Here is a 23,413-nt window from a genome sequence, read left to right as displayed (position 1 = left end):
GACAATGTCACTTGGCGCGATTTTCAAAGACAATTTCTCCAAAACATATCATAGCCAGTTGTGAAGGTTGCATGTAACTGCGAAACCTCTCCAAGTAGGTAAGGTCGGTGCTTAATCGCATCTGGAGTGGTTAAATACAAGACCTTTTAATCACCAGGCCAACTCTGAAACTATGGGGTTATTACTAGTGGCTTGTATAATGTTAGTTTACTTTGCTTTTTATGTAATTTGATGTTAATAATCTTTAAAATAAACATATATTCAACATAACCTATTTTGCTATAATATGATATAGCTCCTATACCCCATGGATTTCAGTCTAGATTTTTGGCACCATCAAAGGTCTATCATAAAGAACCTATTGGTAACCATTTCATTGCTGTCGATTCTGGGTTTTTCTATGAAAATTTGGCCATCTCCTTTGTTCTGGCCTTCTGGCGTCAGATTGTATGTGTAATCTTGCTGGTTTAATCACACGGCCCAATTGCGTAGGGCATTATGAATACAGACCGGCTATTATTAACAGTGCCCGGACTTATTAAATTGCCCGTAACATACATGTCTTAAAACCAGAAGCAGGTTTGTTTAACGAGGAAATTACAAGAAATAGTTTTAACATGAAAATCAACTAAGATTAATCAGAAACGCGGCAAAATCTTATTCTGTCAAACGATAACATGTCTTGGCACAATGACGTTCGAAAAAGAATCCTCCAAGCATAGATGCACGGCTGAATGTCGAGGTGTGTCTATGGTCGCTTGTCTCTGCTGCCCTCTTTGTAACTACTGGCAGCTAACACATGCTTATAAAGTTTTGTTATTTACTCATTTATACATTGACATAAATTAAATACTTTATTGACTTTCATTAAAAATGCCTATTCTCCTACCCCAGGTGGAAGAGATCCTAGGTGTTCTGAAGCCGATCACGCAGGCGGTGCAGCTGCTGCAGGCGCGCAAGTCCATGCAGGACGTGCAGAGCACCGTCGACATGTGCGCTAACCTTAACGCCATGCAAGTTTGTAAGGTACGTGTGTACACCGCCTAACATTTTATCGTCTTTAAACCGCAGAAACCGTTTTCTAGGTATTAAAATGGGTAAAAGGCGAGGGTGCAGGAAAAGTATGTATGATGAATTTATTTGCGAACCGCCATTGGGTTTTCAGAGAAATGTATTTTTTGTTCTATTTAGTTGAATTTAGTAATTTAAAAGTCTCCCCATACGGATTTTGAATTAGAAAACTAAATAACAAAATAAAACTTACTAAAACGCCCTCTATACTTAGTTTTTTTGCGACGTCTTTTTAAGAGACTTAAATTGTTCTTATTTATTTTCTATGTAAAATAACAAGATTTGTCTAGCTATTTAGGATTTGGGTGACTAAGGGCCAATTTATCAATCGCCAAATAACTTCTATCTGAAGATTATGATGGACATTTTACAGCTTTCTTTCCTCAGACAGAAGTTAACTAATGGCTCTTAAATCGATCCATACACACAGAGAGAGAGAGAGAGAGAGAATTACATAAGTACTAAAATACATTTTCTCTCTAGATCCTGAACATGTACACTCCCGCTGAAGAGTACGAGGTGAAGGTGACGCGCGAGTTCATCCACGAGATACAGAAGAAAATGCAGGAGAAGGCTGGCACCAACCCTGATAAAGAACCAGTAAAGTTGACCTTATATGTATATCACTTTCACTACATAGTATAAAAGAAAGTCACTTTTCTGTCCTTATCTCTCTTTATATGCTTAAATCTTAAAAGAGTCGTTTTCAATAGATAGAGTGATTAAATAGGAAGGTTTATATATATATATAATAACATACATTAAATACTGGGGAAATACTGTTATCCCGTGCAAAGCCGGGCGGGTCACTAGTTATACAATGTACTAATTTTATAAAAGTGAAGATGTTTCTTTGGAAACGCTTATCTCTGAAACTATCTTGCAGCAGCCTAGAAAAGTATTTTTGCTGAACTTGCTTATCTTAGAGACTTTGATTCAGTGTAAGGTAGCCCATTTATTCAAAAGGCTATGCATAGTATAGTTTTTATCCGAGTGCGCAGAGTAGTACCCATGGAACGCGGATGAAAACACGGGAAACAACTAGTTAGTATTAAATGTACAAGCATAGTAACCAGCTCATATCTCCGCTATCCTAGAAGCGACCTGTATCTTTCATAAAACCCATGAAAAGGAATACTAAAGAATATAATTCTTCTTCTATCATACAATTTTCCTTTTTGTTACAGCAAAATCTTCTAATGGACTCAAAGATGATATTCTCGGTGCAATTTCCCTTCAACCCGTCGTCAATACGTCTGGAAGCCATAGAGTTACCAGAAGTGCTAGAACTGGAAGGTCTACTCACCAAAATATAAGTAGACCGAGAAGACCAGGTGAAAATACCGACGGAAGGTGAACAAACATGCCTGTAGCTGTTTTTATTTTTACAGCTGGTCTACTGTAATGTAATGAGTAGACCAAGTAGACCATTCAAGGATTTAGGTTGAATCATTGAAGATTTTTTTGTTTATAGCTGGAATGTGAAATAGAGTTAGTAGACCGAAAAGACCGTAGAATAAGAAGGTATGTTCAAAACTATAGGTATTATTTTGTAAAGAACCAATAATAATAGTGGTCTTTCGTTGAAAAGACCAAGTAGACGGAAAAGACCGTAGGAATAATAAAGTTATAAGTTTTAAACACAATAGTTGTTATGTTTTTGTAAATGTAAAAGACGGTCTATTTAATACAAGAAGTAGTTGAAATAGCTTTAGGATATTAGCCTAACATTTTGTATAATTTTGCTCATAAACATAGTTTCATGTCTGTTAGATTTTAAAGGTAATCTGAATTAAAATTATTTTGAAAAAACTTAATTTGTGATTAAAATTTCGAAAATATGCTACTTTATAAAATCTAAACACATTACTTTTATGTCTTGCCTTATATAAAATATCTTCAAATAACTCAAGATTTTCGTTCCTCGGTTATTGCCATACAAAATAATCGGTTAATATGGTGCCATTATTATTTATTATATTATATTAAAAATCGGTTAAAGTATATATATATTAATTTTTCACACTTAACATTGTTTGTCATTGAACATCTTTGGCAGTCGTTACGGGTAGTCAGAAGCCAGCAAGTCTTGAGGGGTCAGATAGGACAGTCGCTCCTTGTAAAGCACTGGTACTCAGCTGCTTACTAGACTGGAAGCCGACCAACACAGTTGGGAAAAGGTTAGGCAGATGATGATGATTTTTTCACTCTTAGCATTCCATAAAAGCTGTGATTTTTTCAAATTTATTTGACATAAAAGTATTATTTGATTTCGGTACAATTTATATGCTTTTGTGATATAATCAACTGTTTTCATTGAAAAATAATAATTCTTAAATTATATTTATTCTTACATCATCAAGTATAATTAATCCGACAATTTCAATAATAATAATTATCATTTAGTAAATAAATCACGAATGAATAGAAACCATTATTGCTTAAATACATTAGATGCCGCAGAAATATAATATTATACCGACTTTTCATTTGTTAGTTGCTTCCGCTAAGAAATTACTTTTAGCGTCTTTCATAGGGTTTCTGAGATGCCAGTCTCACAATGTTCCGACGCCATTAAGTTTGGCGCGAAGTATACTTGCTTTGTAAAATTTATAAATTTTTGAATATTTTCTATGCTGAGATATGACAATTTATTCTTTTTTTTGGTCTAATTGTTTGTTTTTACTAACAGGCAGATGGCGTAATAGTTAGTGTTTATCTACGCTAAAGTTAGGAGTTCGATTCCCGCGTGAGTTCATCATTGTGTGTATGAATTTTTGATGTAGGCTTGTGGATTTTATTTAAGGTATTTACAAAAATAAAGTTTTATAATATCAAGTTCATGAAATGCTTCCCAAAATTAGTCTTCCTATTGAAAAAAACTAAACATCGAAAATCTTTAGTCATCAGAGTCAATTTAAAAATTTTGAGTTATTATATTTTTTCCAAAACGCAGTCTATCTCAGCCATTTCCTTTATAAAATAAGTTTTTAATCAACGAAGTTATTTTCTAGTTTAATTTAAGGTTTATACGTTTTTATTGTACTACTTACAGAGGTTTATGTTACTTAAACTGATTAGTTCAAATTATTCACCACTTTTCGAAACCACGTTTGAAATATTATTCTCAATAAACACAGGATTTAAATTACTTTAAAACTTTTTCTAAGTCGTTACGGGTCGACAGAAGCCAGTAAGTCTGACAACCAGTCTTACCAGGGGTATTGGGTTACCCGGGTAACTGGGTTGAGGAGGTCAGATAGGGCAGTCCTCCTTGTAAAACACTGGTACTCAGCCGGTTAGATTGGAAACCGACCCTAACATAGTTTCTAAATGATTATATCTTATTCTGACAATTCCTAAAAAGTTGTAAAAAATATTAATAAAATTGTAATGTTGTTTACTTGTAACAAATTAAGACAATTTATTCGTTCTGAGTGTATTGTCAAATAAATAAATAAATGTATTTGCGCAAGTAAAGCGACTATGGATGGCTATAATTATTATATAGCCCAGTTCAGACGAGTAAAACTAACTATTGTTTGGTAATCTTATGTCGTATTCAGTACTACAAACGATTAAATGCCTGGAATATTGTCAAATGATAATCAAAAATGTTTCTTCGTCCTGTATTGCATACACTCTTCAAGAGACAGCGAGTTTGCTCATTTATGAAAACTATAATTTTCAATATAACGTCGAAAACTACATAAAACCAGAGCTTTTCTTGTACAATGTATAAACTTTTACTCGCCTATGCTGGTCTAAATAAATACTTAATAGCATGTAAACTAAAATGCGTACTGCCGAAATTTTAGCAAAATAAATAAGCGAATAGTGCTTCTAAAATCTGTGTTCGTCGTGAATAAAAATATTATTTGTATATAAAGATATTTAATATACATAATGTGGTAAAATTGTGGTGAATTTAATATCAATTTGTTGTAAATAGCACTGTATGAATAGAAAAAATATTATAATGTCTACAGTTGCTTTTTGACAAACGTTTAGTGTCATTCCATTGTGTTTAAATTAATGTTATTTATAGTAAATAAAAGTTTATTAGAATTATTGTTGTATAGAGAAATTATAGTTGGATTTTGGAGAGTTGTAAAATATCAAAAATAAATCAATACATACATACAAATATGGATATTTCAATTGGCAAAAGCTTTATGATAAATCAGAGTTAGTAGGGCTTTTGCAATTAAAATGATTTTAATTAACTGACTTTCGATTTTTCATAAATATCAAATAAAAATATTTATACGACTTTCCAAAATATTGAAGTATGTGGACTCAATAAGTATGTAACATAGAAATAATTTAGAAAATAAACAGTGTTACCATTTGCGCTAGGTGCTTTCGAAGCTTATATTTATTATAATTATGTAAACTTTTTTCCACCATTTTCTTACGAAGTTTTGATTGCGTAAAATAATTAATGCTTTACACTGATAAAAGGTGAATAATTTAAGATTTCTAAGCAATTATTGGGTTGTCTGCTAGCGTACGTCCTGATTGAGTGTCTATAAAATCAAAGGTGAGTACTTGTTAACCTTACGAAAAAGGTAATTTCTGGTATTGAAAAAAAAATAGTAAGAAGGAACCTTCCTATAGGCTCTTACTACTATGGTCTCAAAACAAGGATAAAGAACTTTTATAGACACGAAATTATGGCATTTTCAGACTAGCAGATTTTGTACCCTTTCGTTTTGACATTCCATTTTTACTTATCTATAGTTCCTTATTGTTTGTAGTATTGTTTCCATATTAAAACCGCGGTTATTAAGATAATAATAGAGGTAAAACAAATTATTATGAATGTAGTTTTGAAATAGAAGATTATAGCAAAAGCAGGCACTAAGTACTTAAATAGAAGATTTTGTAAAATCAGTATTTTGTATGTAATTGTTATTATTTATTTATTTGTTATGCATACGACAGCTGTATATCAGAATTTTCCTAGCAAATTGTCGTATAGCTTAAAATCTGTAGAAAAATATATGTAATAATATCTCCTTGTTGTACTTAATATATTAAAAATATAGAAATATATATTTATGTTGTGTTGTATATACTTGAAACAATATTTATTAGGTGCTCAAGTTGAAACTTTTCGAGTTTATTAAATTCTTTCCAAATGTAATGTGGATATATTGAAATTATTATTCGTCAATTCATTGAAATTGTTGTGTCATTCGTTAATGTAACAAACGACAAAATATATATGGAATTCATCTCTGAATGGATAATTATTAATTAAAAATGATATTTACATGTAATGAATATTGGAAATAAACGTCTATTGCAAACTTCTTTATTGCAGCTGATCGCGTGGCAATCTAATCTTAAAAATGCAGCCTTTTGGTTAAACATGTTAAAAAAATGAGCAACTAACTGCGAAAGTTTCTAAAACAAGTAAATAGTCAGATATATTGCAGGAATTTAATATGAGGTGATATTAACAGGCGCTTCAACTATGAAATAAAATAAATAAAATATATATTACTTATCGAGGATTTTCAAAGAGATCTCAGTTTGCAGAGAGTAATCCTTAAAAAAACACTTGATAAGTAATATGTACACAGATTAATAACATGCTATGCCTAATAAAAACAAATGTATAGAAGCTAATCATAAATATATTAAAAAGCTATTTATATACAAAAAAGACGTGTCATAAATTAAACTTTATGTAAATGTTACAAATTGTTAAAACGTTTATGCCATGTTAAAACATTAATCCTTTGGTAACAGCCAAAAATATGTAATCATGTAATCAGTTGTCATATATGACATTCGATTACGTAATCATTGCTGTGTTTTTCTTTGAAATAATTGTAAAAGCAATATATCGCATATCTATGTAATCGTACTAATATTGGTATATTAAAAATTCTTATGATTGTTATTATAATTGTGGATTTAAAATCATAGAGAATTATGTTGGTATTTGTTTTACGTGTTAACTGTTTTGTGTAATGAGCACTCTACATTCCTTAGATGTTATGTTATTAAAATCATTAATTGAATAAAATTGTATTATTATTTCTTCGATACCTAGCCAGTTTCCTTCATTGGAACATCTTTGGCAGTCGTTACAGGTAGTTAGAAGCCAGTAAGTCTGACAATCAGTCTTAACAAAACTTATTGGGTTTCTTCCCGGGTAACTGGGTAGAGGAGGTCAGATTAACAGTTGTTACTTGTACAAGACTGGTACTCAGCTTCATCCGGTTAGACTGAAGCCGACCCCAACATAGTTGGGAAAAGGCTAGGCAAATGATGATTACGCTAGGAAAAATAAAATATCGCGTTTGTCGTATGAGAGATCCCTTGAGCATTATTTTTGTTTTCAGCGGTGGTTGTTATAACAGTAACATTAATACATCAACTATCACTGTTTATAAAATACAGCCCGGTGACAGCTCAGTATTTTAATCTTTGCGTATGGAACCTTAAAAGACTGCCTTATAGATAAAGATGGATATGGAATTCTTTCTTTATTTCACTAAATAATATGTCTGTCAGTATATTCGCAATAAACCTCAGTAACTACTAAACAGATAAGTTATTTGACGTAAACTATAATAAATAGATTGTTACTAAGGGTATTGGCCCCTCATTTACCTTGAGAGATATCAAACTATCTCCTTGCATAATTACGTAGTTGGACAATACGTAGTTTTAACATAATTTATTAAGTATTTATTATCTTTGTCGATAGATAATAATCGGTAAATGAGTGAATTGTTGATAATAAATGTCACAGAAACTACATACTTACGTACTTATGTAAAACAATAGATTTTATGATGATACATGGTTTGCGTCAAATGAGTTTGCGTATGTTGACAAAGTTATTATTCTTTCACTTGACAGAGTACTACAACTATATTAAGTTATCTGTGTTACTATCTATAGCTTATAATATATATGTATACCTAGGCTTCTTTTTATCCACGTGCACAAATAGTTCTACCCTTACACGGTTGGATCCGCCGGGTACCTACATATCGTCTGCCGAGCCTTTTCTCATCTATGTTGGGGTCGACGCATTGAACATCATCTCCAGAGCCTGTTTCCCAACTATGTTGGGGTCGGCTTCCAGTCTAACCGGATGCAGCTGAGTACCTACTAGTGTTTTACGCGCGGAACTGCGAAACAGTAAGTTGGAATATAAAAATGAGAGAATAACCTACTTTCAAAGATCAACCAAGTAGGTCAATTTCAGTACAACTTCGTACATCTTTGCTAATTGGAAACCCTCAGGCCATTGAATGACTAACCACTGCTTTGATTGATAGACTTGTATCTATGTATGTTTTATCTCATGAAAGCGGGTGACACATACATGTGTGTGTACATGTACTGCCGCGGACTTTTCCGCCTGACCACTGATGAAACTTTGCATTTAAAATCCAACGGCGCTATTCAGAGAAAATCCTTTATAGATTTTACCTTCTATGACAGCATAATTTCGTTTATTTAATGTCATTAGGGCAAAGCAATAGTGTTTTTTCTAATGTAGGTACACATAAGCAAACAGGGAACCTAATTAAAGATTGCCTGAAAGATGACATAAATAAGAAGGGAGTGAGTGTCAGTATGACGAGTGACAGGGAAGAATGTAAGTGGAAGACATATTGCGCCGACTCCAAATATAATTGGGACCAAGGCAGGAAGAAGAAAAACAAAGGAACCTAGTGGTAAGGCGGGAGTGTTCCCGTTAGTACTTATAACATTGTTATTAAAAAAAAACATCTGTACTTTAAAACTGTGAGGTAAATAACCTCTTGAATGTGGGAGTAAAACATGCCTGCCTCATTATAAATCCTACAATCATTTTACACATGTCTGCCTAATAAGATATCTTACAATACTTTTTTTACTTTCTACTTTACTCTGGTAAAAACACAGTTTTACTATAACACCCACTAGTAGATAATGCCTTGTAGGCATAATTATGTATGAAGTTAAATTAGACTATAGTACCTATTAGATAGAACTATACTCAAATAACAGTTACTTACATACAGTTGTGTACCTATCAATAATACGTTATTAGTAATTGAGAAGATCATTATCTACCAAGCCTTTTCCAAACTATGTTTTGGTCAGCTTCCAGCCTAACTGTATGCAGCTGAGTACCAGTGTTTTACAGGAGCGACTGCCTATCTGACCTCCTCAACCCAGTTACCCGGGCAACCCGATGCCCCTTGGTAAGACTGGTTGTCAGATTTACTGTCTTCTGACTATGCGTAATGAATGACGAGACGGTACAGTACCTCTTAAACGGATGAACCGATTCTTTGCCTGTACGTGCCAAATTGGATCCCTTGTTTTAATTTAAGGAATTCTAAAACGACCTTCATCCACTGTAGGTGGAGCTAAAAAGACTGACACAGACTAACATCCAGCCATATTCCTTCTGAAGCTCTTTGGGTTACGCCGAACTCTCTCGAGATCTTTGGGTATAATAAAACTGATTGTGGCTCGAACGAGCACATCTCAGGAACTACCAGTCCAATTTTAAAAATTCTTTCAGTGTTAGACAGACCATTTATCAAGGAAGACTATAGGTTACTTTTATCTATGCGAGGGAAGTAGTTCCCACACAAAGCAGTAAAGAATAAAATCGTGACAAAACGTGCTCCTTAGTCGACGCAGTGCAATGAACGGCAAAACATGGCTGAGTGCTAAACATAAGCAATATTGTCGAACAATGGCGTTCACACGGGTAATATCAACAAGCAATCATTCAGAGTCAATGTTGAACAAACTCGTCATCATGTCGCTGTAGGCAATGTTCTGGAAACTTCGATCGAGAAAGAAAGAAAGAAAGAAACATTTTTTTATGAACACACGGTCGGTTAGCCCCATGGTAAGTTATTAATTAACTTGTGTTATGGGTGCTAACACAACTGATAAACTATACATAGCTACATATGTACATATTGTCACACCGAGACCACGGCCAACAAGCATGCTCATCACACAAATGTCGACCAAACCGAGAATCGAACCCGGGACCTCAGGGCCCCGATTCTCCTAATTTTACTTAAGCGTCATACGATTCACGTTCGACTCGATTCGACTGAGACCCAATCCCGACTCGATTACGATTGAAGCGTATGTGGCATTCCGCTATTTTTCTTTGAAATAAATGTTTTATCCTTTTCTGTCATTCAATAATGAATAATTTTGTCTGCAAATGATTTACGATTGCAAAATGATTGTACAGCAAACTACCGTATAGACCAAAATCACCAAAATAGCAGACCAATCGCACACCAATCAAATGTCAATCGAATACGATTGGTCTTTTATTAGTAGCAGAATGCCCGATATGGTTAAAACTGCTATTGCGATCATATTGCAATTCGATTTCTATTCGATTTTGACAATATTAACTTAGGAGAATCGGGCCCCAGGTTCGGCAGTCCGGCATGGTGACAATTGCGCCATCGAGGTCGTCAAAATTATATATTATATAGATATTATTTATATAGAACCTATGTTCTTTAGCAGTTTTACAGAGGTTAAAAGTTCTAGTTATATTCTGCCTAATTTGGCATGCACACGGCATGCAAAGGGAATCAGCGTAGAGACTACCAGTGTGGATTAACCATACATAAAAGAGTAGGTAGCAATTGCTTTGGGCCCCGCACCTAGTTCAAAAGGCTTCTAAAAGTTCTATGCTACCGAACTGACATTTCTTTTACTGTTTCGTTTCTCCTTGGCAGAAAGCTAAATACTCTTTGAGACAGCGTACTTTCTGACAGGTTCGGGAAATGCTTTTGAAACCACGGTAATGAAGCAAGTTAATGCCCGGTCCGTGGATCATCTTGACATAGTGAGTTCCTCCTTTGTTTCGGAAGGCATGTCAACGTTCTAGATCTTGGCTACATTTTTATCCACTTCACTGACCACGAAGCAGACACAATAGTTAAACAATCAGTGTGTATCACATAAATGACTTATGGGACAGTGAAGTTATTAAACCTGTGGTCTGTAATAGAAGACTGACAACCAGTCAGTGAAAATGCGGGATTCGACTATCTATTATGTCACCTACTTTAACTAGACTAAGATCAAAATGTAAAATTGGTTTATAGTTATCGGCACGAATCTTGAGCTCTGACCTACATCTGCGCAGAAGTGATTTATTAGCAAAGAACCAACCCCGAGTGATGGCTATGACGCGATGCACTGCGGGCCAATCACCGCTTTAGCCCGCCCCGCGCCTCACTTCATACCACCAAAGGGACCCAATAAATTACTTCTGCGCAGGTGAAGGTCAGAGCTCAAGATTCGTGCCGATAACTATACCTAATAAAGAATATCTATATATCTGAGTAGTTAAGTATGATTGTAGACAGCGATTGGAAAATCACACTATATACATAGGTACGGACATTGTGGTCAATTCCACCACAACAAATGATAGTAATTTCTAACTTTCTCTGCGAACCATTGCAGTTTACACCTATAATTATATTATTACTTAGATATTGTCTGCGATCTGATACCTAATAAATAGAATTAGAACGTAGTACCACAAAAACTTTTAAACGTCTGTTTAAAACTTGTCTAAAAATAGATTATGACGTTGAAATAAGGTCCGTTTTGCAGCTAATTTTTTAGACAAGTTTTCAACACATTTTAAGTTTTGTAGTAAGGCTGTTACTGTCTGGTTATAATTTTAAAATAACCGTATTTACTAAGCAGCACTAGACAAAACCCCGTTCTTATATAAAGATTTAAAAAAATAAGCTTAATTATGTCATATCCAATTTGTTGAACTAGCCATTAAATCAAACAGCCCTTTGAGACAAAAAAACAATGTATAATAAAATAATAGAATACGTATTGCATCATTATTTACACTAGATATAATTTACACATTTTAATTATTAATTATGGAATTTTCAAAGAACTGACGTAGGTAAACTTTGCTCATTAATTCTTATGTTACTAATTTATGTTTTAATAATTATTTAGCTGCCAAAGGGTATTGGGTTGCCCGGGTAACTGGGTTGACGGGGTCAGATAGTCGCTCCTTGTAAAACACTGGTACCTACTCAGCTGCATCCGGTTAGACTGGAAGCCGACCCCAACATAGTTGGGAAAAAGGCTCGGAGGATGATGAATTTATTATTAAATATTTAATAACAATCATTAAATATTGTGGGCACATAGGTGTAGGAAAAACCTATCTACATATTTTATTTATCTCTACCATTACCATGCTATAAGAAATTACATGTGGTAATGTCAATTACTTTATTTCCTCCTCGTTACTTATGCACATACGTAAGTGTGTAGGTTACTGTATAGTTTTAATATCAATAGTTTTTAATGATGTCGGATCATCATCATCTCCCAAGCCTTTCCCAACTATGTTGTCTTCCAAACTAAGTATCAAGAGAATATATCTAAATTGTGAAGGTATTACCTAAAGGTAGAATTCCGTGGGTCGCGGCTTACGCAGCGCGCGCTTACGACAGTCGTCGGCCGCGCGCGACAATAGTCAACCTATGAAAATGTATGGCGCCGCTGCCGAGGCTCGCGACAGTCGCGCGCGGCCGACGAATTTCGTAAGCCGCGCGCGGCATTGTGTTGTTATTAGTAGATTTTGTTCGTCCGTTCCCTCTAGTCGAAGTGCTAATTGATATCCTTGAAGAAGAAGAGGATGACGTATTGCTGTGGCTGTATTATGAAAATATATTACCAATCGACAATATTTTTAAAAGTAGAAATGATGAAGGATACTACCCAATACTGATTCAAAAGCATTTGTATTGTAATGAAAACCAATGGAAGTTTGCCGACTAAATAAAAACAATTCAATTCTGGTTTGACTAAAATTATATAGATGTTACTAAGCGCTAGACCATGTTGAGATGCATACGGCGCGCGCTTACGAAATTCGTCGGCCGCGCGCGACTGTCGCGGACCTCGGCAACGGTGCCATACATTTTCATAGGTTGACTATTGTCGCGCGCGGCCGACGACTGTCGTAAGCCGCGCGCGGCTCGTAGCCGCTATCCACGGAATTCTACCTTAAAATCTAAAACGAATTTCTATGTTCACGAGATAAAATTTTGTAAGAATTTCAGTCAGTTTTCAGCAGCCAAAGTCCTAAGTATAGTTGACATCGACGGAGTCGCGCCAAGTGGTTTATACATTTTGTTCTACAATTACTTGTGCCCAACTTCAAACCGGTTTATTTGACGAGACCTGTGACTTGTAAGTAGACACAAACACCCGAATCTGTCAACTTTTACCAATCGAATTTTACCTTCCGCTATTGTGATAAGGTTGAAAATCTAATGAAGAAGTTTGACAGATTAAGGTAAGTTGATGTCTGTAGATCAAGGCTACAATTCTAAGTAAGTATGTAGTTCTTCCCCGTCCCTCAAAACATTTTCCTCTACAAATGTGAAGAAAATGACGTCAAAAACGTTTGAGTGAGTCAAATACTTGAAATCTTTGAAAGTAAAACCAGATTTTGGCGGTTTATTTGCACTTTAATTTGAACTTCTGGGACCATCGCTAAACCACATACACCACAGACTTAACAGTCGACCGACATTTGGCCCGAGGGATGAAAAATAAATTTCTTTAATAAAATCGTAAATTAATCAAAGTTTTAGTTGTTATTATGCTGGTCAAATACCTGTTTTTATTATGTGCGCACTCCCATACATCTCTGTACCATCTCAGGCATAGGACGTCCACTGCTGAACATAGGCCTCCCCTTAGATCTCCACAGATACCTGTTGGAAGCGACCTGCATCCAGCGTCTTCCGGCGACCTTTATAAGGTCGTCTTTCCACCTGTTGGTGGACGTCCCACGCTGCGCTTGCTAGTCCGTGGTCTCCGCTCCAGCACTTTTCGACACCATTCGGCCATCTGCTCTGCGAGCAATATGGCCTGACCATCGCCACTTCAACTTCACTACAACTCTGTAAGTACTTCTCAAAGCGATCAAACTGTCGGCCGACTAAAAGTCTTCAGTGTGCAGAGTATGAGGGATTGTTCACACCAAACGTATTGTCCGCCGCTGACTGTGAGTATACTCACTGTCTGCCCCAGTGTGAACGTCGACTCAATCTGCAGTACGCGTACTCACCAAGCCGACAATAGGCTATAGCGTACGATGCGCTACATGTGTGAACAAAAGAATAGGCTCTTGTAGGTTCACACTAGATGCGTACGCTGAGCGGCTGACTATTCTACACATAAAAGGGCTCAGTATTTGAAGTTGCTCGTAGTATTTTATAAACGATAAAACTAGCGTAATTTATTTTTTTCAAATCAGACGTTTTACTGATATTTCAATTAAATGATGCGCATTCAGATAGTTGCCATTTGCGAAGCTCTAGAGGAAGACGAAAATAATAAAAGAAGAGGTTGTGGGTACATCCCTTAAATTTGAAGAGATGTTATCTTGGTCAATTTCGTACTTTATATTTCGAATATAGACTTTATCCAAATAAGTTCAAGAAATATTTTCGTATGACAGTAAAACATTCGATGATCTTTAATACGTTTAAGTTTATATAAAGGGACACTAATTATCGACGTGCTGAACCGAGGCGCGGCGGTGCGTACGCGGCGGAGCGGCGTTATTCGGCAACTGCGTCCGCGTAGCCAATCCGCGTCCGCCGTGCATAGTCGCGTAGTAAAATAATCGGCCACTGAGAGTCAGCTACAACAGACGACGTAACAGCGTATAGTCGGTTCGGTGTGAACGACAATTTCAATATATATGGAAAAGCAATAAACTGCGTAACGCGCGCTCACAGTCAGCGGCCGACAATACGTTTGGTCTGAACGATGCCTTAATTGCTTCAATAAAAGTTTTGATTTTGAATGCAGGAAAATCAAGATACTTTTATTGATATTGTTAATGTTTGTAAATTGCGGCTGTCATTTGAATATAAAGAAAGAGCTACATTATTCCCGATTCCCGAGTAACATGGGCTATATTTTATTCTATACGGGCAGTAGTTTCCGGGACTTGGGTGAAACCACAGGAAAACCGCTAGTTTCAAATATAAGTACCTATTCAAAATCATAAACCATGTCAAGATTACTGTGACTCTTAATAACTTAGACTCGAGTTTATCGACAACATAATGCATCCTCCGAGCATTTTTCCCAACTAAGTTGGGTCGGCTTGAGGCTTCAGTGCTTTACAAGAAGCGACTGCCTATCTGACCTCCTCAACCTAATTACCCGGGCAACCCGATACCCCTTGGTTAGGTAAACTGGTAGGTAACTGGTGGTTTATCGACAGCATAAATATCTGTTTTTCTTAAAACAACTGTTTAGTTTTAAAATTGGACGTAAAAGTCATATTAAACAAAAAATTAAGTTTTAAGAAATTGACGTTTATGTTACCTTAGGTAACAAAATACGACTGGTAATAAAATAACGCCTTATTTAATTTAATTGGCGCGCGAAATCAACTGTGTATATGTGCGATTTGTAAACGTTTTCAATCGTGTTGTAACTCTATAAAACAGTCTGACTTTACATTTGGCGGGAAACGGACGCGCGCCATCTTAACCACAGATTAATACGAGTGTTTTTTTTTGTATAAATAAAAGTGCGGACGAAAATATTGAAAAAGAGTTTTGGATTTGTTACAAAAGGTTCGTTGTAATTTTATTTTTATGAGTGTGTGAGTCAATGTGGTTTTTAATGTTATGTATTTAGGATAAAGATACAAACATGGTAGGTAAAATAGCAATATGGTGAAAGAGATTGTGGTATGTTTTCAAATTATTTGGTAGTTAAATGTTTATCGAGTTTATTGATCATAAAGTTTTAAAAGGCAATTTTATACTCACGCTCAAAATCAACTTTTATCTTCTTTTGCTATAAAAGTATGCAAACAAGAAATTACCTAAGCCAAACAGTGAATTTCACAAAATTAAAATTTGCCTTCATAGGGTTCCTGTTTTAGAAAGAAAGAAAGAAATATTGATTTCGTTTTTGGAAAATCTAATCTATTACCTACCAACACGAAATAAATATTTTTAAGTATTTTAATAGTATCTAAGTAGCTCTACAATTCACATTATTACATCTAAACAACGTTGCACTTTTTGTAAAACCATAAACTTAACCATTTGAACTAGCCGTTTTCCCGCGGTTTCACCCGCGTCCCGTGGGAACTACTATACATATAGTAGTATGGTATGTAGGTATCTAATGGTGTTAGATTTTTGAATCGGTCCGGTGAGTGAGTCGTTGAGTTCACCCATTGCAAGCCAACAAAAAAATTCTATATGTGTAGGTACATAGGCGGTACCTCTTTACTATTCTATGTTATGTAGGTACTTCTTCTGTCATGTGTTTACTCTATATACATAGACTAGCTTTTGCCTGCGGCTTCGCTCGCGTTAAGAAGTATTATTATTAATTAGGTATGGTTTTGCGGCTTTACTTTAAGGCGGCCAACTTTCCGAAAACTGAATGCGGGACTTATAATACATTTTACATCCTTCATCATCCCTTATTTTATCACCCGTGGGGTTGAATGGGGTTGAATTAATCAAAATCGTATTTAAGCGAACGTCATCATAAAATTCTGATTCGTCATCAGGACTTCTTCATAAAATCTAAGAAGATGTATACAAACTTTCATCCCTACTTTATCCCCTTAGGGATGGAATTTATCAAAATCCTTTCTTAGGGGTTGCCTATGCCATAGTAGCTTTATGCATGCAAAGTCTCAGTCCGATCGGTTTAAAATTGACAAAGTTTCATACAAACTTTCATTCCCTATTTTATCCCCTTGGGGTAGAATTGATCAAAATCCTTTCTTAGCGGATGCCTACGTCATAACATCTACCTGCATGCCAAATTTCAGCTCGATCCGTCCAGTGGTTTCAGCTGTGCGTTTACCACCTTTGAGTTTTATATATTTAGATAAATATAAAATTATTGCCTTTTCATATTACGTGTCTGCCTATCTAATTTTATAGATTTGCATACGAAGGCGGATTTGTATCATAATCTAGTACCTAAGTAGGTCAATAAATTAATAAACGATATAATCCGTATAAAGATATTAGCTAGGGTAACTTATCAGTGTATGTAGATAATCCACAATGCTTTAACTTATCTTCAACTAGCTTCTGCGATCGGTTTCACTCGCGTCCCGTTTGAACCCCTGTTACTCGGGGATAATGAGGCTTGCCAACAGTGAAGAATTTTTCTAATGAAGAATGCCCGCTAAAGTTAAAGCTCCTATTGAGATTCAATTGATATCCAATAGACACATTATTAAATTAGCTGAATTGAGCCCCTGGTACTACCTGGTACCTACTACTATTCATTTCACACTGATTGAATAGCCCGGTCAAACTGTCGACTAAAAGGTTTGTCTGTCGGTATTTTTCCATCAAATTATACAAAAACACAATTGTTAGATGAATGGGCTTAAAAATTAAGTCATCATCATCATCTGCCTAGCCTTTTCCCAACTATGTTGAGGTCGGCTTTAAAGTATCATAAATCAAGTAAATAGTACTGTTAATAGCCACAATGGTTGTTTTAATTGTCAAAATGACAATGTTTTAAATGCATTTTTTTGTATAATTAGAGCTGAGTAATTGACAAAGTAATTTATCGGTAATAATTCATTAAGGACGTAGTAAAAATAGAAGATGGCCCTCACTGTAGTTATTTATACTATGAACTTCCGAGCCTTTTCCCAACTATGTTGGGGTCGGCTTCCAGTCTAACCGGATTCAGCTGAGTACCAGTGCTTTACAAGAAGCGACTGCCTATCTGTCCTCCTCAACCCAGTTACCCGGGCAACCCAATACCCCTTGGTTAGACTGGTGTCAGACTTTCTGGCTTCTGACTACCCGTAACGACTGCCAAGGATATACTTATACTAGGACAGTATAGTTATACTAACAATAGGGGATTACTTCGCGCATCTCAATAAAAATTGCCTACAGTTTTCCTCAATAAATGATCTATCTAACACTGAAATAAGTATTATAAGGAAGTAACTATTAAGGTAATCTGTGCTACCTATAAGTTAAAAATAAAACGTACTAACTCTTCAGCTTCACAATATGTACCTACATAATTAGTATTCAGTATAGATTATTATTTACATACATCTATGTATAATCATATAATAACAGAAAACTACGTTATTTCTAATAAGGACATTCCATACACAACTCAATTTAAGTCTTCCTAATAATAATACCTACGCATTTTTTTTTCTTCAAAGATAAGACACCTAATCATCGATTGAAGGAAATTCCATGTTTCTTAAACATAAGTCAACGTGCAATGCAACAGGAAAATAGCGTTCTGAGTACAGTCAGGCACCTGATTATACCAAGTATTTATTATAATAAAATTGTTGGCAACTGTACGTCCACACGTAAGTCGGGTTCCGTATATATTTACATATCTATAATATGTATTATAAGAGTAATATTATGGGAACATGGATGAAGTTGTAGTACAAATATTATTGCAGTGGTAATTTTATCATTTTATATTAATATTTATATATGTTATCTCTTGCACTTATGTGTATATAATTTACTCAATTATTCTATTCTGTGTTTTTGTTTCTGAGAATTGATTAAGTACGCAGTTATTGAGGTTGCGGTTCAAAAGGCAATTCGATAGTTTGAGATTACCACTAACATAACCCTTTATTTAGTACTCTGTATGAAAACGCAAGAAATAAAAATAAAAACTTTCACATTTATTAATTAGTAAGCAAGTATGTGTTTTGTACTTTTATAAAAAAATGACGCTAATTTCGTGCTCCAACCAAAAGGTTTCATTTAATTACCAAAAGAACTCTAAAACATGGTAATTTTCTCATCAGGCCATGTGGGAACAACTTTTTGCGTCATTTAAACTGGTCCGCAAGTATTTTGAGAGTTTTGAAGCAATTTTGGCAACTTGTTTGAAAAAGGAGCTTGCGTGTAGGTCCTGCATTCGATTCCCTGATTGTGAAATTAAGAAACAAAAGTTCATTCCTTCTAATATAATTCCATTATATATCAGTTCTGTCTTTACGTACCTAACCTATTTGTAAACATGTAACAATCTAGAGACTATCTGAGTATCATCATCATCTCCCGAGCCTTTTTCCCAACTACGTTGGGGTCGGCTTCCAGTCTAACCGGATTCACGTGAGCACCAGTGCTTTACAAAGAGCGGCTGCCCTATCTGACCTCCTCAACCCAGTTACCCGGGCAACTCAATACCCCTTGGTTAGACTTGTGTCAGACTTGCTGGCTTCTGGCTACCGTAACTACTGCCAAGGATGTTCAATGACAGCCGGGACCTACAGTTTAACGTGCCATCAAAACATAATTGGTGTCTAAGATATACTTAGAAAGTATATACAAACTTAGAGAGCATTATACAGAGGTAATTATTACGTTATTAAATGAACAAGAGGGTAATTAACTAAAAGTTTACGTAAAATGAATCGTTAGTGAAGTGTAGTTTCAGAAAAGTTATGGTACCTTATTGTTTTCGAATAATTAGTAATAAGTACATAGTACAAGTTATTCAATAACCCACAAATTGTTATTTACGTCTTTTCATTGTGATCAAACTCCGTAACTAATTACATATGTATGTACTTACCTTTGTTAATACATAACATACATACGTGACGTTAAACTTGTCGGTATATTGAATGAGCCCTTACCATGGAGAACTAAATGACTAGCGGAGGTGCCATAACGGAAAATCGCCTAAGAAAGTAGCGCGCCAAAATGCGGGTGAGCGGGAGACGAGGACGTTACTGCTTTCGCCCTTATACACCTTTAGAGCCGACCATCATCATCCTCCGAGCCTTTTTCCCAACTATGTTGGGGTCGGCTTCCAGTCTGACCGGATTCAGCTGAGTACCAGTGCTTTACAAGAAGCGACTGCCTATCTGACCTCCTCAACCCGATACCCCTTGGTTAGACTGTGTGAACTGTGTCAGACTTACTGGCTTCTCTTTAGAGCCGACCATTTTTGTAATACCAAAATCTTAAACAGATGCATCAACGCCTCGTTAGTTTACTCGTAAGTAACTAATCTTTTTCGTCATGCCCACCGTTCGTATTTGACCTATAAGAAGGCGCTTGACCTACCTGCATTATGGCATATCCGTTCAACTTTCCTTACTCCGTGGTTAGCACAGTCAACTTCAGGTCAGTGGTAACAGTTTTATAGGAAAATCGTACTTATTACTATTGAGTTAAGGTGCATGACAGTTACCACTGATGTGCAGTCTACCGTACATACACACTTGATGGTTCACTTGTCCTTACAATGAATGAGCCCATACATTATTACTAAGTACATCGTCACCATGCCGTAAGGTCTGCGTGCGCGCAGTTCAATTGTTATTGATGATTTACAGTCAATTTAAGACGTATGAATTTATTTTAAAGAGAGTATGGAGGAGATAAAATTCGTGTTAAAGCGGGTTCGATTCCAGATTATGCAATACCAATTATGTATGTAGGTAGGTATTTACTTTCTAGATTTAAGTGTTGGATTCCAATGACTTAATAAGGTGAAGGAAATTCTGTGCCTTATACTTTGAGATAAGTTTCCAGTCTAATCAGATACAGCTGAGTAACTATGTGCCATATACCTATGTGCCTATAGAGCAACTGCCTATCTGACCTCAACCCAGTTAATCCTTGGTTATCAAACTTTCTGGCTTTTGACTACCCGTAACAACTGCCAAAGAAGTTCAAATGACAGCCAGGGGCCCGATTCTCCTAAGTTAATAATGTCAAAATTGAATAGAAATTGAATCGCAATAGCAGTTTTAACCATATCGGGCATTCTGCTACTAATATAAGACCAATCGTATTCCAACGACATTCGATTGGTTTGCGATTGGTCTGCTATTTTGGTGATTTTGGTCTATACGGTAGTTTGCTCTACAATCATATTGCAATCGTAAATCATTTGCAGATAAAATGATTCATTATTGAATGACAGAAAAGGATAAAACGGAATGCCACTTACGCTTCAATCGTAATCGAGTCGTGATTGGATCGCAGTCGAATGTGGATCGTATGTTGCTTGAGTAAGATTAGGAGAATCGGGCCCGGAACTGACTTAACGTACCTTCCGAAACATGGAGACACTCGTAATGACAAGATGGTCACCCATCCACGGACCTCAAGGTGTTGCTCAAGCTTATTAGATGGCTATTAGTTAGCCACGAGCACCTCTATTTCCTCCTACACGTCCACGAAGGCTTTGACCGTCACTATGACCACACAAGTTGACCTACAACTGCCGAATGCTGACCCTGACCTCCGCCACGATTGAGTAACTTGCACTCAACAGTGCGAAACGAATTGTTAAATAATTGTCGTAACTGACTGACTCATCATGAAATTTTGACGACAGAAATATTTCCTTTTTAAGGTTATTGTTAAATAATTTCCGTTAAGCGGTTGCCGCTGCATCCCATTGGTATTACACCGAGTAATTGGTTAAAAGTAGCCTATAACCTTTTTGATTAATGGGCTATCTAACGCTGAATGTTTTCTTTAATCGGACCAGGAGTAACTTAGATTAGCATGTCCATACCAAGAAAATCTTCAGCTTCATAATAACTACTAGCTGTTTTCCTGCGGTTTCACCCGCTTCCCGTTCCCGTTGGAACTACTGTCCGTACCTGGATAAAAAGCCTGATTGTGCGAATGAGTCTGTTAATCGGAAATAGTATTAGACACTTTCCAAGCCTTTGTGGTATAAACAAACAAAGAAAAAATCTATTTGTTACATTTGCACAGATTAAAATAGATTTTCCTTTTCAAAAGCTCGCCCTATTTAAATTAAAGCATCTTTACAGAAGGATAAAACTAAATTGTTTTTATCTTTTCAAACACCGCCCGATAAAGTAGAACATTATTAAAATATTTTAAAGTACATTATACCAGTACTTATCTGATAAAAACATATTTCTCGATTGATTGTTTTACAATTCGATTCACGTTGTTCAAATTGCTGTGATATCGATATGTTTATAGTTTACATATGTAAACTGGTTTCAAGATACTTTTGTATGTAAATAAATAAATATTTTTACGCGACAGGAAATATGTCTTACCAAGGGGTATTGGGTTGCCCGGGTAACTGGGTTGAGGATTTCAGATAGGCAGTCGCTCCTTGTAAAGACTGATACTAAGCTGCATGCAGTTATACTAGAAGCCAATCACAACATTGTTGGGAAATGGCTCGGCAGGTGATGATGAGAGAAAATTTGGCTTTATATAAAAAGTGGGATGGCAAAGAAACGTCAGGATTCAGTGAAAATGAGACTCATGTACTTTTTACCTCTTTAATTTCTTACTAGCCATTTTCCCACCGTTTCACCCGTGTCCCTTGGGCACTACGACCCGTACCTACCGGGACCATACGTATTCCGTGAGAACTGCTACCCGTACCTACCGTTGTAAAATATAGCCTAATGTTACTCGGGAAGAGTCTAGCTTTCCAAGATTGATATATATTTTAGGGTTCCGTAGCCAAAATGGCAAAACGGAACCCTTATAGTTTCGTCATGTCCGTCTGTCCGTCTGTCCGTCTGTCCGTCTGTCACAGCCGATTTACTCGGAAACTATACTTAAGTACTACAGTGATGAAATTTGATGGGAATATGTGTTGTATGAACCGCTACAAAATATGATACTAAATAGTAAAAGAATTGGGGTGGGGCCCCCATACATGTAACTGAGGGATGAAATTTTTTTTCGATGTACATACCCGTGTGGGGTATCAATGGAAAGGTCTTTTAAAATGATATAAAGTTTTCTAAAAACATTTTTCTTAAAGTGAACGGTTTTGAGATATCAGCTCTCAAAGTCGTAAAAGTATGTCCCCTCTATTTTTATAACTACGGGGTATAAAATTCTAAAAAATAGAGGTGATGCATGCTAATTAACTCTTTCAACGATTTTGGTTTGATCAAAGTATCTCTTATAGTTTTGAGATAGGTTGATTTAACTGTAATTTACGGAACCCTTCGTGCACGAGTCCGACTCGCACTTGGCCGGTTTTTAATCCGTTTTGTCTTTTCACAGTCTTAAGGTTATAAGAATAGATTCGCTATTCCACACGAGATCTAAGACAACTACTTTCAGCAACCGAATAAAAATAGCCCATGTCATTTCCCAGTCTCTCTTGTGTAACTAAGTACTTTCATATCTTTCATTATCTTTAAGAATTGTTGTTGTTAATGTTCTTAATTTTGTGTAATTTTACGTTTGTACATATTATTTGAAAAATGATTTTAATTTATCTATTT

The 23,413-nt window shown here is 35.8% G+C and overlaps 1 protein-coding gene across 1 annotated transcript in view; it reads left to right on the top strand.

The window, feature by feature from the left end:
• Positions 1–7,020, top strand: part of LOC135118874 (unconventional myosin-Va-like) — a 37,398-nt gene extending 30,378 nt beyond the window's left edge. The window contains 3 exon segments of the mRNA XM_064041941.1: positions 895–1,026; positions 1,555–1,671; positions 2,259–7,020. Coding sequence (XP_063898011.1) covers positions 895–1,026; positions 1,555–1,671; positions 2,259–2,387 — 378 coding nt within the window. The 3' untranslated portion in view covers positions 2,388–7,020.
• Positions 7,021–23,413: the final 16,393 nt, after the last annotated feature.

The sequence above is a fragment of the Helicoverpa armigera genome, chromosome 27 (assembly GCF_030705265.1).
Source record: "Helicoverpa armigera isolate CAAS_96S chromosome 27, ASM3070526v1, whole genome shotgun sequence".
In the NCBI taxonomy this organism is placed as follows: Eukaryota; Metazoa; Arthropoda; class Insecta; order Lepidoptera; family Noctuidae; genus Helicoverpa; species Helicoverpa armigera.
This window is presented reverse-complemented; position numbering and strand designations above follow the sequence as displayed.